This window comes from Rhizophagus irregularis, chromosome 21 (assembly GCF_026210795.1).
Source record: "Rhizophagus irregularis chromosome 21, complete sequence".
Taxonomy (NCBI): Eukaryota; Fungi; Glomeromycota; class Glomeromycetes; order Glomerales; family Glomeraceae; genus Rhizophagus; species Rhizophagus irregularis.
In genome coordinates, this window is record NC_089449.1 from 2,059,171 (window position 1) to 2,077,007 (window position 17,837).

The window sequence follows — 17,837 nt, forward strand, 5'->3', positions numbered from 1 at the left end:
TTTAAGTAGTAACTCTGTCAATATTGATCATAGAGAGATGAGCTTACCACCATTCGATTCGTCTTGATGAGGCGATTCCAACGAGCTATTAATCGTCTTTTTACAATCACTAGGTACCGAGATATTTAGCAAAATGTTAAATGGCGCAGTAAACGTAAATCAAGGAATATAATAATGCCAATGCTTAACATTTTGTTGAATAACTCATCAGCCAGTGATCGTAAAAGGATAAAACTAGGGTTGGTCACCCTATCTTGGTGGTTAGTCACTGAGACCCTCATTAAGCCTGAGTATGGTGAGGTTGCAGGTTCGATTCCCATGACCACGGAAATAAAAAAGAATTTTACTGCGGACGCTACAACCAATAGCGTGAAGGTACAGGGATTAGTGTAGTTGGACTGCATCATGGTGAACTAGTGTGTACGGTTAGGCCGCACATTTCAACTAAGGGTCATGGTGTCCTTCTAACGTTCCCTATGAGGCCATTGGCATGTGCGCAGTCCTGTCCTTGGCGTCACTACTATACTGGGACTTCCTGTCCGGGTGGTCACTCTACGATACCACTTGGGGTCAGTAATGGCTAGATGGTCGTCCTAGATGGTAAAGCTGAGGGTGCAATGTCTTAGTGGTAGTTTGACCTTCTGTTAGGTCTTAGACCAACCAAGGTGTTCGTGCGCAGAACAGGTAGCTTGGTTATGGGGTTCGATTCCCCTCTCTTTGGGTCCATGGTTGGTGATCCCTGGTGGTTGATACCCACCATAAGGGGTGATCCTGGACAGATGCCTGCTACTTCCTGTCCGAGTGGTCACTACAAAGTATACCACTTGGGGTAAACAACTGTACTATCGGTGCTGGGTAATCGCGGGCTGTAGTGGCGCTTTGAGGTGAGGCTTAGTACTAAAATGGTGGTATGGAAGGGTACTGGATGGTTGATGTTACCTGTCGAAAGTCCTCCATGAAAGTAGGTGCTCTCTAAAGGTCGTAAAATAAATTGAGTACCAGTATCATACAATGGATTAAGGATGAGTAGGCGGCGTGTACTGCTTCAGATCAGCCTAAAATGGCCCGATGGGGGATGTCTTCTAAGTGGTGCTGTTCCCGAGGAATTAAGTACTCGGTATTATGGTGCCCATGAAGATGATAGGACCAGACGTTAGAGTTAGTCTCATAAGAGGCAATGGGTGGTCTGGCCGTAAACACTAGCAAAGTAAAAGGATAAAACTAGGGTTGATCACCCTATCTCAGTGGTTAGTCACGAGACCTCATTAAGCCTCGAGACGGTGAGGTCCGCAGGTTCAATTCCGCCGATCACGGAAATTAAACGAATTTTACTCGCGACGCTACAACCAATAGCGTGAAGGTACAGGGATTAGTGTAGTTGGACTGCATCATGGTGAATTAGTGTGTACAGTTAGGCTGCACATTTCAATAGGGCGGTCACAAGCCTCTAACGTTCCCTAGCGAGCCATTGGCATGTCGCGCAGTCCTGTCCTTAAGGTCACTACTATACCTGGGGGGACTTCCTGTCCGGGTGGTCACTCTACGATACCACTTGGGGTCAGTAATGGCTAGATGGTCGTCCTAGATGGTAAAGCTGAGGGTGCGATGTCTTAGTGGTAGTTTGACTTCTGTTAGGTCCTAGACCAAGCAAGGTGTTCGTGCGAACGTAGCAGGTGCGTGGTTATAGGGTTCGATTCCCTACTCTTTGGGTTCTGGTTGGTATTCCCTGAGTGGTTGATACCCACCGCAAGGGTGATCCTGGACAGATGCCTGCTACTTCCTGTCGAGTGGTCACTACAAAGTATACCGGCAGGGGTAAACAACTGTACTATTGGTGCTGGGTAATCGCGGGCTGTAGTGGCCTTTGAGTGAGACTTAGTACCTAAAATGGTGGTATGGAAGGGTACTGGATGGTTGATGTTACCTGTCGAAAGTCCTCCATGAAAGTACATCAGGAAGTTTTAAAAATGATGTACATTTCAAAGTACATCAATCTTTTAATAAACATCAAAAAAATGTATGTATATCGGACCATTCGTCAGTACATCCAATGAATATTTAAGCAATAAACATCAAAAAATTAGTAATATACATTACGAATAATTATTAAGTAAACATCAGATTTATTATATTTTGCATTATACATTTTTATACATTAAAAATTATGCTACATATCTATTTGTACGCTTAAATTTATTATTGAATTTGTGTAATGTCCTTTTAGTTCCACTATACAGCCATTCTTTTAAATTGTGAAATACTTACTCTATCAGTATAGACCTCATATTCATATCTTTTTTATACTGATGAATAATATATTAGTGCATATTCAATAAGTATTTAATAAATAACATGACTAAAATTACCAACATACGTTAATTATATATCTACATCCTCAGCATTTTCATCCTCAGCATTTTCATCATCGGCATTTTCATCATCGACATTTTCATCATCGGCATTTTCATCATCGGCATTCCTATCTTTGGCAATTTCATCATTTTCAACATTTTCATTCTCGGCTTCCTCATCGTCTAATTCATTGGATTTCTGTTGTAATTCCATATCCTCATTAGCTTTGGCTTTTTCAGCCATACATTTAATTATTGATTCACCAGAGAGTACTGTAGTCTGAATGTTAGGATCAAACATTAAATCTACAATAGCTATAATAAACAAACAGTTATTACTAGTACGTTCATTAGATTTCAGAACTTCTTTAGTGATACAGCTAATATAAGTATCACAAGGATCATTGCCACTTTCATCTACGCCGTTCCAAAGATTTTCATACGCCCATCTTGCATTTTTAGAAGTTTTCCAGGCTAATACTTCTGAAGGTGATGCCTTATGACCTGGATAATCCCCGATAAATACTTTGCCAAATACATTCATCGTTGCATTTTTAATTTTTCGAACATAATTGGCGCGTTTAATACGAAATTCATAACGAGCCTGTAATAATAAAATTTTTATATTGTAGTTTTTTGATGTAAATAATCTATAATTATAATCAAGTATGATAGAAACAAGTTACCGGTGATTGCAATACTTCGGTCCAATACCTGAACCATCCATCTTTAGTCTTTTCTATTTTTTCAACTTCATCTGGATGTTCATTAACTAAAGCTGTATAAATTGCTTCCCGCATACTTTCATCTGTAGGATTTTTGTCAGTTTGGAAAAGATCATTGCACGATTTAACCAAGGTATTCTAAATTGTAAAAAAGTAGGATAATAGTTACTAGAGAAAAGAATTTGAAAATAATAAACCAGTTATGAACATATTTACTTACACTGTACCAAAACACTTTTTTTTTTCCCGGATCTTTGTTGTCATTATAATCAACTTTCTCTTCAGAAGTATTTTTCCATTCTTTTATGAATTCATTAATAGCAAGTTCCGTGCGAATTGCGGCTTCCTTGGCCGCTATTGCTTCTTCGTACGCACTCTTAGAATACTGCAACGCCTTACATAACAAATTAACATCTTTTTCATTTAGCCGGGGCACTGTATAAAATTAATAATACTATAGTTACCGAAAATAATATTAAAAATTATGAAAAATTGTTTTGTTAATACTTACATTTTGTTATATTATTAATATCCACACTGCTCTTTCTTTTGGAATGATGCTCTTGTTCTTCATCATTAATTAAAACAAAAACATTCTAAATAAAAATATACGATGAAATGTCGGTAAATTATAAATTAGTATAATTATAGTTAAATTAACATTCACCTTAAAGCCAGAAGTTGAAGTCGATAACGTCCTATTAATGGATTCAGATGATGTTCTACCGCTGAGTCCGCTAGATTCGGATCTTGACGCTTTACGATTTATATTGCTAGTGTTATTCAAAACTGAACCATTGTTATTATCATCTTTATTATTATTTGATGGTAAAACTGGTTGTTTTTGCACCTATAATAAATGTTAATTATTAGCGAAATGAATAATTGTTTTTTCTTATTTATGAAATAACAACATTATTATTTACCTTTCGAGAAGCAGATCGAAGATTTCTATTAGGTGCGAAAGCTGTTAAAGGATCAATATTATTAGATGGTGCATTGTTTGGAGAAATATTATTAGATGGTGTATTGTTTGGAAGAATATTTTTAGACGGTGCATTGTTTGGAGAATTTTTTTTAGATGGTGCATTGTTTGGAGAATTTTTTTTAGATGGTGGAATCTTTTTGTTTTTACGAGATGACATGGTTTTTGTTAAAAATTGTTAAAAAAAAATAAAAAAAAAAAGGAGTATCATATCGACTATTTAATATTTAAAATATAATGATAAATCAATTAATTGATCAAAAAGTCTATTACTAATCACACAATTGATATACATATATATATTTATATATACGTAGACAATAATTCAACAAGTTAAAATAACGTAAAAATTCTTGAGATAAAGACAAAATATACCGTAAAATTAATCATGTCAACAACTAAGAAAGGATATAAAAAAAATATATTCCAATGTAAATACTGTCCACGATCATTTAGTAGACGTGGAGCTTATCGAAATCACCTTCAGTCACATCGAGACCAGATGTACCTAGACGAAAATAATTTAACACGTGAAGAAAGTACTAATATAAGTGAGCCAGTTGTCGCCAGAAATAACAAACAAGGACCCGCTCTCTCACCTATCTTAATTAACGACATTATTACTCCGTGTGAAGAACAAATTTCAGACATAAATGTTCATGATGCTTGGAAGGTAAAGTATATATATATTTTTTTAAGAAATTTATCGTTATAATCGTTATATAGTTGCACAAATCTTATAACACGTTTCTGTATTACAGGATGATGAGCTGCTAATTTTTGACGAAAATATAAGTGAGAAAGAAATTCAAAGTGACATTGAAAGTAATGATGAAATAGATAATATTTTTGTTGAAACTGAAGACCAATATTACCAAAATTATACATTATTATTTCCAACGGTTGTAAGTTCGTCTATTTTAACGGTTCTAGATGTTAGAACAGCTCAAAAAGTTCAAGAAACAAATAATGCAATACCATCATTTCCGAATTCAGCATATGAAGCTTTTGTACATTTGCTTACCAAACATAACCTTTCTGATTCTGTTGCGAATGATATTATTAGTTTATTCAATAATTTTCATATGGATTCAACGGCTATTCTACCTTCAAATGCCAAAGCTGCACGAAAATTATTAGATTCTATGCAAATTCCTCATATTTTATATAAAAAAACGGTTATCATGGAATATAACCAAAAACAATATATACTTTATCATCGAACAATTTATGATACCATCAAAGAGTTGTTAAGTAATGAAGATATATTTAAACATTGTGTGTTTGATTTTATGCCGAAGTACCTGACAAATATTAATGGTGAAAATGAAAGATGTTACGGAGAACAATATAATAGCGAATGGTGGGGTCGGGCTCAGTCATCAATTAGCGAAAATTCCAAAGTACTTTATATCATCCTCTATTCAGACGCTACAACATGTGATGTTCTCGGTAAGACATCAGAGCTAAGGTTGCTTGCCGAAACCTAGGGGTTTAGGCAAGATGGCGTTTCGCCGAAAAGCGAAATTCTGCCGAAACTATATTAAAGTTATATTAAAAAACTGGCAAAACTTTGGAGAAAGGCGAAACTGCCAAAACTTATTATAAATGCCGAAACTGCCGAAACTCTGCCAAAACTATAATAAATTTATAGTAAAATTTTGACGAAACTAATCGTAGGATTTTGAAGAGGTTTAGACAAGCAACCTTAATCAGAGCATCCCATATATCTGACCTTAGGCAACATTCCTAATTGGCGTCGAAGTAAACCAGATGCAAAAGCTTTATTAGCATATTTACCTAGGATAAAAGAAACAAATGAATTTAAGAAACGGAAGGACTGTTCTATGGTGAAGCATTATCTTTTTCAGCGTTCACTAGAAGTTCTCATTGAACCGATCAGATCAGGAAGTTTTGATTTACGTACTGACAATGGTATCATATGGTGTTATCCATTTTTATCTGAATTACTCGGAGATATGCCAGAGCATCACTCTTTAACATTAACTTATAGCTCCCCTAACTGCAATATGCCATGTTATACATGTATAACATTAAGAGACGAGTTTAATAACCCATTAATTGATCACTCAACAATTCAATTACGCACTCCAATAATGATGCAAAATGTATTAAATAATGGTGATGCTACAAAATATTCACTCCATAACATGAAAAATATTTTTTGGACATTACCGTAAGTATTATCATTCAAATTTAATTGTGGGATATTATTATATAATTATCTTTAATATATATACATATCAGGCGAAACATTAATATATATCGAACGTATGCCTGATAGAATGCATCACCTGGATCTGGGCTTATATAAATATCAAGTTGAATATACACGAGATTTATTGGCAGAATGGTGTGGCTCAGATGGCGTAATAGAATTTGATGATAGATTAGCAAAAATCCCACGTTTTTCAGGACTTAAATTATTTAAATATAGGCTTGGTAATATTAAAAGATTTACGGCCGAAGAATTTCGATCAATGATGCGACAACTTGTATTTGTTGTTGATGGTATTATTATTAAACTTCACAAGTCTAATTATACAACACATCAAGCTGATAATATGGACAAACAGTTGGTTAATTTATATGTCAATTGGAACCAAATGTATATCTTTTCACGTAAAGATGAATTTACAGAATCAGACCTAGAAATTTTTAAGGTACAGTATATAATAATAAAACTTATATATATTTGATGGTATTAATATATTAACCTATTTATATTCTATAGACACTTATAATTAATTGGGCAAAAGGGTTCATAAAATTATTATCACCATATTCACCATCACAAATGCAGTTACCGAAACTACATAATTGGATGTATCGCGTCATTGATGCAATTAAAGAGCATGGCGCTATTAATGGTTTTGTGACTGAAACGTATGAATCACTTCATAAAAAATGGGTCAAAAATCCATACAGAATAAGTAATCGACGTGATGCAACATTACAAATGCTAAATACGGTAAGTTATCACCTAAATTAATAATTAATTTACTATAATATTATGATACTGATGATTAATAATTTTAGGTACGAAGACAGAATATAATCAATTACTTGTTTCAATTTTCAAAGCCAGTTGGATCTAATGTTAAACAAAATACATCTGTGATGAATGGAAAAATTTTCACTTTTGAATTATCATCATTTGATAAATTTGTTTCATCATATCGAAATACAACTACTTTAGCACCAGAAGCATTGGAGGCATTTAATCAATTTTTACCAACTTTAGATAAATTCTTTGATCTAATCAATTTGGCGGAATTTATTACAACCCATTTAATCATATCTGTTAAATGGTATGGATCTGCGGTGATATCTAGTGGGGATACGGTTCGTGCAAATTCTAATTGGTATGGTCAGCCTATTTTTGATAATGTTTCGATTAATATGGATAGTAATGAAATCGAAGATTACACTACATATGATGGATTGTGTTTTGGAAAAGTAAGTTTTTACAAAAATTATAAATTTATTATAATTACAAAACCTAATTAAGTTTTATAGGTATTAATATTATGTTCGGTCAAGATTTCTTCATTTAATGAAGCATTTTATTTAGCACTAGTAAGGTGGTATGATTATAAATACAAAAATAGGCTGAACTTGTATGATTGTCCATGGATAAAACTTACTTCTCAATATGAATTTATACCAGTAGATTCAGTTGTAGAACCTATTCATATAATACCACGATTTGAAAAAAACAATGAATATTTGGTCAATACTTTTATGTTTTAATTTCTAGGAAATGACATTAAAAATTATGTAAAACCAATGTACAAGCGTGAAAAATTATATTCAATGTATATATAATAAACATTGCAACATATATAAAATTTAACAATGTTAAAATGTAAATTATTAAATAATGAATTGATAGTGACGCATCGTTAATGAATATTACCGAAATAATAGTGAACATCTGGATGTGATATACATTATGATGCACAACAGTCATTTGACTTCCTGATGTAGGTGCTCTCTAAAGGTCGTAAAATAAATTGAGTACCAGTATCATGCAATGGATTAAGGATGAGTAGGCGGCGTGTACCTAGCTTCAGATCAGCCTAAAATGGCCCAATGGGGGATGTCTTCTAAGTGGTGCTGTTCCTGAGGAATTAAGTACTCGGTATTATGGTACCCAGAAGATGATAGGGGACACAAGCAGAGATTAGTAAATAATAAGAGGCAATGGGTGGTCTGGCCGTAAACACTAGCAAAGTAAAAGGATAAAACTACCACCATTCGATTCGTCTCAGTGAGACGATTCTAACAAGCTATGGTACATCTTTGTACGATTATTAGATGCCAAGTTATTTAATATATTCTTTATATAACTGTGATTATAAACGGTTCTTTTTTATATAAGATTTTTGAGGATAGGTGTGATAGTGACTATAGATAGATTGTGACTATATAGGATAGATTTTAATAATAAAGTGTTTTGAACATTCAACTGGTGTGACTATATAGTAGAATGTGACTATAACGGGAGTGACTATAGAGGGAGTTGACTGTATACCACACATTCTAATTTTGCTGCAAGATCAAAAATTAAAGTATTTAAGTTGTGTGCCGTTATATTATTAATGCCATAATAGGCTATAGGAAAGGAAAAATTATGTGTTATTGAATGCCAAACAAATTGATGAATCTGAGTTGCAAGTCCATATTTTTGATCAAATGAATTTGGTGAATAATTTTTTTCTGTTGAAAATTCAACTTCATTTTGACATTGTATAGCAAATTCTTTATATTCTTGCATTTCATTTTCAAAGTCCAAATAACCAACGTAACAATTTTTACGTTGATCCCAAAGAAGACCTATATTATTAAAGTTGTAAAATTTAAGATCTATTTAAATATGATAGATTTTTATATATATTTAGGAATAAATGACTTACCTTTTTGAATTTTAAAAGAGTCATGTGAAAAAAACCCTACCTGTCCATATCCCCAAATATTGTTTGCTGTTAAATTTGCTAATATCTGACTAACAATTTTGTTTTGCCATCCCGAACATTGTTCATTTTCGTTTATATAACTTTTAAGTGTAGATATTGATGGTAAACGCATAATTGTTTTCATTGCACTATAAGCCGCATGTCCAGATTTGCTATAAACTGATATGGCCCAACGTAAAAACCTGTAAAACAATAAAATTAAGTTATTATTTTGTAGATTTTAATTAGTTTTATTTAATTCTTACATTGGATGATATCTTGTTCCATTTGATTTTCCTGTTTGAATACGAATAAGTTCCTCAAAAATAGGATGAAAATGTGAAATATCTGTATTTTTGCTAGTAATATTTTTAGTAACATCATGAACAACGCTTGCCATCTCATCTGATATTTTTACTTCTTCCTTTTCTACTCTCTTTTCCAAATATTTTTTTATATTAGAAATTTTCATACTTTGCACTTTAATAACTTTTTCTTTGTTCTTTGACTTTTTCTATAAGAAGATTTTTGGATGCATGTATAACTTTTATAGAATTTTTACCAGTTAAAATTCTTCGGTGAATTTGTTGCATTGTCTTTTTCAATTTTTCACAATTCTCACATATATTTTTATTCTTACTTTTCACTATAAACATACAATCTACATGCCGATATGCTTCATCGGGCTGACCTTGTTTTTCTAAAAAAGCGAAAGGAGTATGTTCTTTACTAGAGTTTTGTGCATTATTAACTAGTTGAGTTCCTCGTACATATGTTACATCTTCCAAACCTTTAATTTTAAAGATATTTGTTAAATAATACAAGTAAGAATATACATAAAACAAAAAAAAATAATAATTTAGTTTTAAATTACCAGTGGTACTTTGTCCATAACAAATATTAAGAGAAAAAACATATTGAATAAGATCTTTTATATCATTGAGAGTCCTTTTCCCTGCCTTAACTGGAAAGGGAAGATGCGTTCCTTGCAATACATGATTAAGAATATATACTTCATATTCAAGTAAAATACCTTTTGCTATAAATAATATTTTTTTTTCTAGTGATTTGCCTTCTTTTTTAAAAAAATAAAGTTCAAGACCCCCATTAATCTTCTGTGCTGTAATTTCAGCAAACTTTCCTCCCAGCAAAATATTTTCTTGAATTAACATGAAAATATCTTCAAGACTCATAAGCATAGATGATTTCCAATATAAAGGATAATCTGACTCGCGTAAAATTGATGCAATTGATGGACTGGTAGGATTGGATTCCAAAAAAATAGTTGTAAGAGACGATTTTTTTCCTTTGAATAATTTTTGATTTTTTAATCCAATCATCCACTTAAAAAAAGTCTCATATTTGCGATCATTTTTTACACTATATACATAGGCTTTTTTTTCTTTCGCATCAAACATTAATATGCCTTCAAAATATCTATCTAACGTTGGAAAAAAATAAACTGATTTTCCTTTAAGATCAGGTCGGATATGCATAAGTTTTTGCAGTGCCTCAGTTTTTTTTGACCTTTTTGTTAGTAAAGAATTACCAATATCTTTAAAAAAGGTTTTCTCTTCATCCTAATAGTAAAAAAAAATATCAGAAATAAATTCTTTTAGTTAAAAATAACTATTTCTTTTTGCAATTTACCATTTTCCTTAATTGTTTGTATAATTAAAAGATATATATAGTAGCTGATCCTATTTTTTTAAACAACTAAGAGCAGAAACGAAATAAAATTTATACCAGAGATAGGTACGTGTTATATCTATTTCGCGTGATTTTTTTGTTCATGATTATTTAAAGCATTTTTTTTTTTATATTAAATATAGTAACGATTTACGAAGACTTCTAATAATTTCATATAATTTTATATAAGGCTTCAGTTTTGTCAGTAATGATCAGCCTATGTAACATTTGAGTTGGCTCCCCGTTTATTTATCTATCCCCTAGATAAAACAAATACGCATCCGCATAACATTAAAATCAAAAATCATATACGTGTCCGTGTAACAGTTAAAAATATATATTTAAAATGAGAGCAACGGGTGGGTGAGAAGGAAAAAATAAGTGTTTTTCTGTTTTTTTTATAATTTTACACTATAATTTTTGAATAAAAGTTATTTCATTTTTACTTAGAAAATTTTTTAAAAATATTTTTTTTGACAAATTTTACAGTAAATTTTAAAAATAAAAATTCCGCGTATTGGTGGCGTTACAAAAAACATGAATAAATCCATAAATATCTATTCAATCATGATAAAAATATATGTGTAAGTAGATTCGAACCTGCTAAACAACTTTACTTAAGAAGGTGTTGGATGTTTCCTTTGACTAAAGTGCCTAAATTACGCTCTGAAGTCACAGAACAGATATACGAAATATTAATAAGAAACATTTATAAGTTGTAATATTACAAAAAAATAATAATAGCTTTATCCATACATTATTTCAAAAATTTTTGTTTTTTTAGTTTTTTTTATATACATATTTTATAAAAAAAATTATATATAAATATATATATGTCATAAAATAAGTTGCTTAGCAGTGTAAAAAATTTATGGGTTAGATAAAAGTTTGCTTAGCAAACATGAAAAATATTTGCTTATTGACCTTAGTAAATTTTAAATTTTTTATCTGACCTATATATATATTGTTCGGGGTCCTTCAAAAATACCTTAAATATATCTTGATATATTTTAAAAATTTTACAAAATAATTGCACAATTGTTTTAAAAGCCATTGTATCTAGGTTTATAAAAATATTTCAAAAAATTGGCCATTTTTAGTAAAGTATGAATTTGGCTAAAATTAACCTTGTAAACTACAGTCAAACCTTTATATAACGATATATTGGGATATATATAAAATTTTTAGAAAATATCATTATATCAAAGTTATACCGATATTTATATATCATCACATATAGTGGAAAAATAAAATTTTATCAGTATATCAAGTTTTTAATAATATATTGATATATCAAATATTGGTATATCAAGGTTAGATTGTATTATAAACTAACGATACTGCGCTATAATAAGAGGACCCCGGATATCTAATATAAAGGTCATAATGGACTTTTGGCCAAAAACACCCCTTTTTGCTAAAACTCAAAAAATCGTTTTTTGTAAATATCTCAGCATCCAGTAATTCAATTTTAATGAACTTTTTTTATTTTGTAGCCCTCATTTAGCTCTACAATTTAAAAAAAAGTTCATCAAAATTGACCATGATGCGCATATTTATAAAAACGATTTTGACTCGAAATAAAAATGGGCCAATCTGCCGAAAGTGTGACTTATGACCTGTTTTGGAGATATCCGGGGTCCTATAATAAGTAGATTTGATTTTTATTCAATATTCAATTTAAAATCGATTCTTATCGATTTAATTTTGATATTCTGATTTCTAGATAGGATATTGGATAGAATATTGCAATAAATATAATAAATACAATTATACATGAAACTAAAATTTGTTAATTTTGACCTCTGAAATGGTTGAAATGGTCGAAATAATTTCGACTTGAGCCCCTCCAAAAGTTGAAATGGTCAAAATTACGTTATAGTTATATGATTTTATAGTACTTTACAGAAACTTAATTGCTGATCCGCATGTGATTGATAGAATTTATATAATAAAATGCGGTGCAACTTTTATATATAAGCCATGTCGATCATGTTTTTATATCAAATAAAATTCAACCATATTGTTATACAATTGCGTAATTTAACACCTGCAATATACGTTTAAGATCTTAGAAAAAAAAATTTTTTTATAAAAAGTTTTTTTTCTTTGCAGTTTATAAAGTTTTATATGTAGGAAATGGAAATTTCATAGTATTTACTACTATTTTACTTCTATGGTATAAACTTTTTAACTTTTCTTTGACGCTTATAAAACTTTTTTTGATTATTATTTCTGTCAACTATTACATTTTTAATAACACTACGCACTTTTATATCTCTTTTTCTTTCACAAATATGTCCAGTTTGTAAAAAATATGAATATAATGAAATATATGAATAATAAAAGGACTTTTATTAAGTTTTAGCATAATTTCAAAATAGGAGTAATTATCTTGAATTTTTTTCTTAAAAAATAATAAACAAGTCATATAAATATGGACATAATAATGAAGTTCTGATATAATAGCGTCAGTTGCAACAAGTTTTTTGGGAGTTATGTATATATTTGACATTGTTGTTTCTTGGGAAAACAGAGATTTCAAACGGCATTTTTTTTATTAATTAACATAATGCCACATTTTACTATGTAAATTCTATCGATCACATGCAGATCGGCAATTAATATTTTTAATTAATATAGAATCGATATCATTAAGTTTATCTTAACGATATCATTTCGATATCATTTCGATATTATTTCAATATAGATTTAATATCGATACGATATTAAAATAAAGTATTATCATTTTGATATTATTTTAATATTAAATCGATATCGAAATAATATCAAAATAATAATTAAAATGATATCGAAATGACATTTTTAAATTAAATTTAAAGATGTTGTTTCGATGTCATTTTTATTATTATTTTGATCATATGGGCCGATTTTTGAAATCTAATTTTTTTATACAAAAATAATTTTATTAAAGCAAATATAAATTATCATTTATATAAAAATAATAAATTTATACTAAATAATGCAAAAAAAAACTAATTAATTATATAATTTTTAATTTTTTTTTAATATAAGATATCATTAAAATTTGAAAGATCAAATATAACTCTCATGACAAAATCATTAATAATTCTTTGTAGAAATAAGCTATACAAATAAATTTACATTCATTTGAAAGAGAAAATTGAGATCTATCTAATGAATCTGAAATCAAGTGAATTGAATCACTAGTTATTCAGTAGTCACGTTCAGTATATTTATTGAATTTTATCTAAATTTGATCATTAATTACTTTACATGTAGTGATTCAATTTGAATGATCTTTGCTCCCTAAGGTGATGCCAACCTTTATCTTTAAAATAAATTTAAAATAATTCGTTTAATATATGTAGATGTTTAGGAATCATCAATTATATTATTAATATAAAATTTTATAAATTTGATAAAATCTGATATAAAAAAATTTATTAAATACCTGTAGATGCAAGCTACACAAATGAAATTATATTCATTTGAAAGAGAAAATTGAGGTCTATCTAATAAGCCTAAAATCGAATGAATTGAATCACTGGATTGTGAATAATTACGTCTAATATATTTATTTTTAATTTTTAAATTCGATTTGACTTTGATCATTAATTACGCCTTATCCAGTGATCCAATTTTCCTGATCTTTGATTCTTACAATAGAGCAAATTCTCAGCTTTCAAATGAATGTAAAATGATGACGTTAGCATATCTCCAGAAATAATAATGCACGATTTTGTCACCTGCATAAAGTCTGATCTGAAAATTTTATTTCTTACCAAAAAATGCTTTCATAAGAGAATCCCAAATTCTTTTACTTTATTTAAAAGATTTTATTTGCCATTTAAGGATTTTAGTAGAATAAATCTAATAAAATAATTTTAAAAGATAAAAAACAAATATATAATTAGTTATTTTGAAAAAAAAGAATATCTTATTATTCATTTTACAACTATTTTACATCATAATTATTTTTTATTTGCATGTATTTTTTACAAAAAAAAAACAATAAATTAAAGCTAAAAATTATGAAAAAATATGTCTTATCTATGTATATAAAATATTAAGTTTTTTCTTTTACCTACCACTTAAAAATAACTGCTATATTTGCTTATAAACTTTTTTGTCATATTTAATAAAAGTGAATAGAAAAATGATGGAAAAGTGATGGGCAGTAATGGGGAAAAAGAAGTGGTTATTACCATTATTTTTGAATATTGATTAAAAAAATTTTTTTATTTTTTATTAAATCAGAGTTACGTATGTAAATATGTAACACATATTTAATTTAGATTTGTGTAATGTTAATCTTACTAAAATATTAAATTTTTATAAAAATCTTAATTTAGACTAATCCAAAAATTGGCACATATGCCAGGCCAAAGAATAAGGGTGCATTGTCAAAGTTGAAAATATATTTGTATTTTTTTTTTTAAAGCCGTCATTCTCATGAACTTTTTCATTGTATCCCTAAGTTCAATGATTTTGGTAATGATGAAACTGCAGTTGTTTATAAGGGTTTCCCGCCAAACTTCTGAGGTAAATTTATGTCTGGTGTTTTCGAATATACTTATCCTTTTTGCAATAGAGTCATAGCAAGTCTTCTTAAAGCGTACCTGTGACACCCCATCCAACTTGGGCAGTGTCGCTGAATCTAAAGCAAGGTACCCGGTTAATCCTCAACTTTGGGTTGATGAGTTATGATTCTGGAGTATTAAAGCATAATGTTTTGACTTACATCACCAATTTAACTCATAATTCTAATTTATTGAATTAGTTTATTATAGATTTATTGATATTTTTTTTTATCTGTTATATAATATTTAAACTAATGTATACTTTATCTTATACTTGTAGCCGAAACCTCTCAAGGGTATGGCCGAATCCGAAAGTCTGAAACTCTAGTCCGAAACTAATACCGAAATCCGAAACTCTGGCCAAAACTTTATATAGGCCGAAATTAATTTTTAAATTTTATACTATAGGCCGAAACCTAAGAATGCATTTATTTATTTATTTTATTATACTTATTACTAATTATGATTACATTAATGATATTATTGTTATAATATAAGCTAAAAATTACTAAAAAATAAACTAAAAATTATAAAAAATTACTAAAGATTAAAATTTGCTATATATAAAATTGATAAAATATTAAAATTAAAATAAAATCAATAAAATTTAACTCCCATTATCATCATTCATTTCTTTAGCTATCAATGCCTCAATATCATAATCTTCACGTTCTGGATCCAATACAACAGTTTGTCTCCTATGACTAACTATTACTTCATCTTCCTCAGATTCATTTCGTTCCATATTAAAAATATGTGAATCAATATCTATATCTAAAGCAACATTTAGATTATACGTTTTAGACATGTCAATAATTGTATCAATTATATTTTCCTCATACAAAAAATCATAATCTCCTTCACCAACTAACTCATCACTAATTTCTGTTAAAGTACTATCTATCATTTTTTCACGTAATGAACATTCAGAAGTATCAACTGCATAATAAGGCAATTCACGCTTTGCATTTGTAATATAATAAGTATGCAATTTACACATACCTTCTACCCAATCTACAGCTAATTTTGTACGTCTTTGACTATAAAACTATCCTAAAACTGAAAAGGAACGCTCACAAGAAGCACTGTGTGGAGATACAGCAAAAAGCCGAAGTGCTAAAGCTTGTAATTCCCATTCTTCCTTAGTATTTTGAGCAGTTTCCCACCAAATGATTGGTGTATCTGATTTATAATTATAATGTTGATTAAATGGTGCTTTATTTTTCATGTATTTTCGCATTTGAGAAAGTAGTTTTCCACATGATTCTTGATCATGTCCCATATTCTTCCAAATCTGTGCTGCTTTGACAGTAATATTATGGATCTTACTTGGATTTATACCATTACCTAAAAAAAAATAAAATAAGAATAAATTTATGATAAATGATTCTAATTATTAATAAATTTTTAAAATAAATAAATCACAACTTACCATGATAACGAGGATGCAAAAAAAATGCCAAAAGAAAAAGATCATCAGAAAATTCGTCATACCGTTCATTAAATTTAATCACACAATGATTTTTAAATTCTATATTTTGGTTTGGCATACGATAAACTGCACTTGCTAATGACAATAAATGAATATAGCAATCAGCAAGTGATGATGTTCTTGATTCTAAACATCCTACTGTAACCTTAAGTGGATGAAGAATGGATGTAATAATTCGACAATTTTCATAAAAATTTCGGTCACAAAGAATATCTTTGACCCGATTTTTGATATCATTTCCATGTTCTGAAAGAACCTAAATAAATTAAATAAAAAATAATAAATTAAATAATTAATAAATATTACATAATAATTTATTAAATAATGTAATATACATATGAACACTTACCCTCGCAAAGCAAACTCAAGTCTTACAATAGAATTAATGCAGTTCCACATAGTGGACCAACGCGTTTTTGTATGACTTTTTAATCCTCCTCCTTTAATTTGTAAAATTTTAGTTGCATCCTTCAAAAATTGACATGGAGCGTGAGACATTGTAAAATACTGATGAATCACACCAACTTTCCGAATTGTATCTGCAACAAATGTGTGTTTGCATACATCTTTCGTAATTATGTTAATACAATGAGCTATACATCGAATATTAAGAATATGAGGGTATTTTTCACAAAGAATCCTTCGAGCAACACGCGCATCTGGCGCATTATCTGAAACTACCGCAGCCACTTTTTCAGGATCAATATCATCTACAATTTTAATGATTTCATTGCCAAGAAATGCGCCAGTATGATGGGAGACATCAGAATAATTCTTTGAACACCATAAATATTCTTTACGCTCCTCAGTAATTAAACAATAATCATAAATTGATTGCCCAGTGGAATTGGTCCACCCATCAAAAGCAATGGTAAGATTATTTTCTTCTTCAATTATTCTATTAACTTTGAGTGTAATTCTGGATACTTCCTGAATAATAAGGGTTTCTGTTAGGACCCAACGGCTTGGAAGATTATAAGTAGTACGTAAAATCTTAATAAATTCGATAAAGAAGGGGTGTTCAATAAGAGAAAATGGCAAATTACAACAT

The 17,837-nt window shown here is 29.6% G+C and overlaps 2 protein-coding genes across 2 annotated transcripts; both read right to left on the reverse strand.

Annotated features, from left to right (window-relative positions):
- Positions 1-2,379: 2,379 nt before the first annotated feature.
- OCT59_013891 (uncharacterized protein) lies at positions 2,380-4,221 on the reverse strand (the record flags this gene model as incomplete). Its single annotated transcript, XM_066141819.1, has 6 exons — positions 2,380-2,955; positions 3,038-3,214; positions 3,297-3,511; positions 3,588-3,672; positions 3,744-3,926; positions 4,003-4,221. The coding sequence occupies 6 exons, from the start codon at positions 4,219-4,221 to the stop codon at positions 2,380-2,382; spliced, it is 1,455 nt and encodes a 484-aa protein (XP_066001914.1).
- Positions 4,222-8,595: 4,374 nt separating this feature from the next.
- OCT59_013892 (uncharacterized protein) lies at positions 8,596-10,693 on the reverse strand (the record flags this gene model as incomplete). Its single annotated transcript, XM_066141821.1, has 6 exons — positions 8,596-8,921; positions 9,002-9,243; positions 9,307-9,476; positions 9,550-9,830; positions 9,915-10,620; positions 10,691-10,693. The coding sequence occupies 6 exons, from the start codon at positions 10,691-10,693 to the stop codon at positions 8,596-8,598; spliced, it is 1,728 nt and encodes a 575-aa protein (XP_066001915.1).
- Between the last annotated feature and the right edge of the window lie 7,144 nt (positions 10,694-17,837).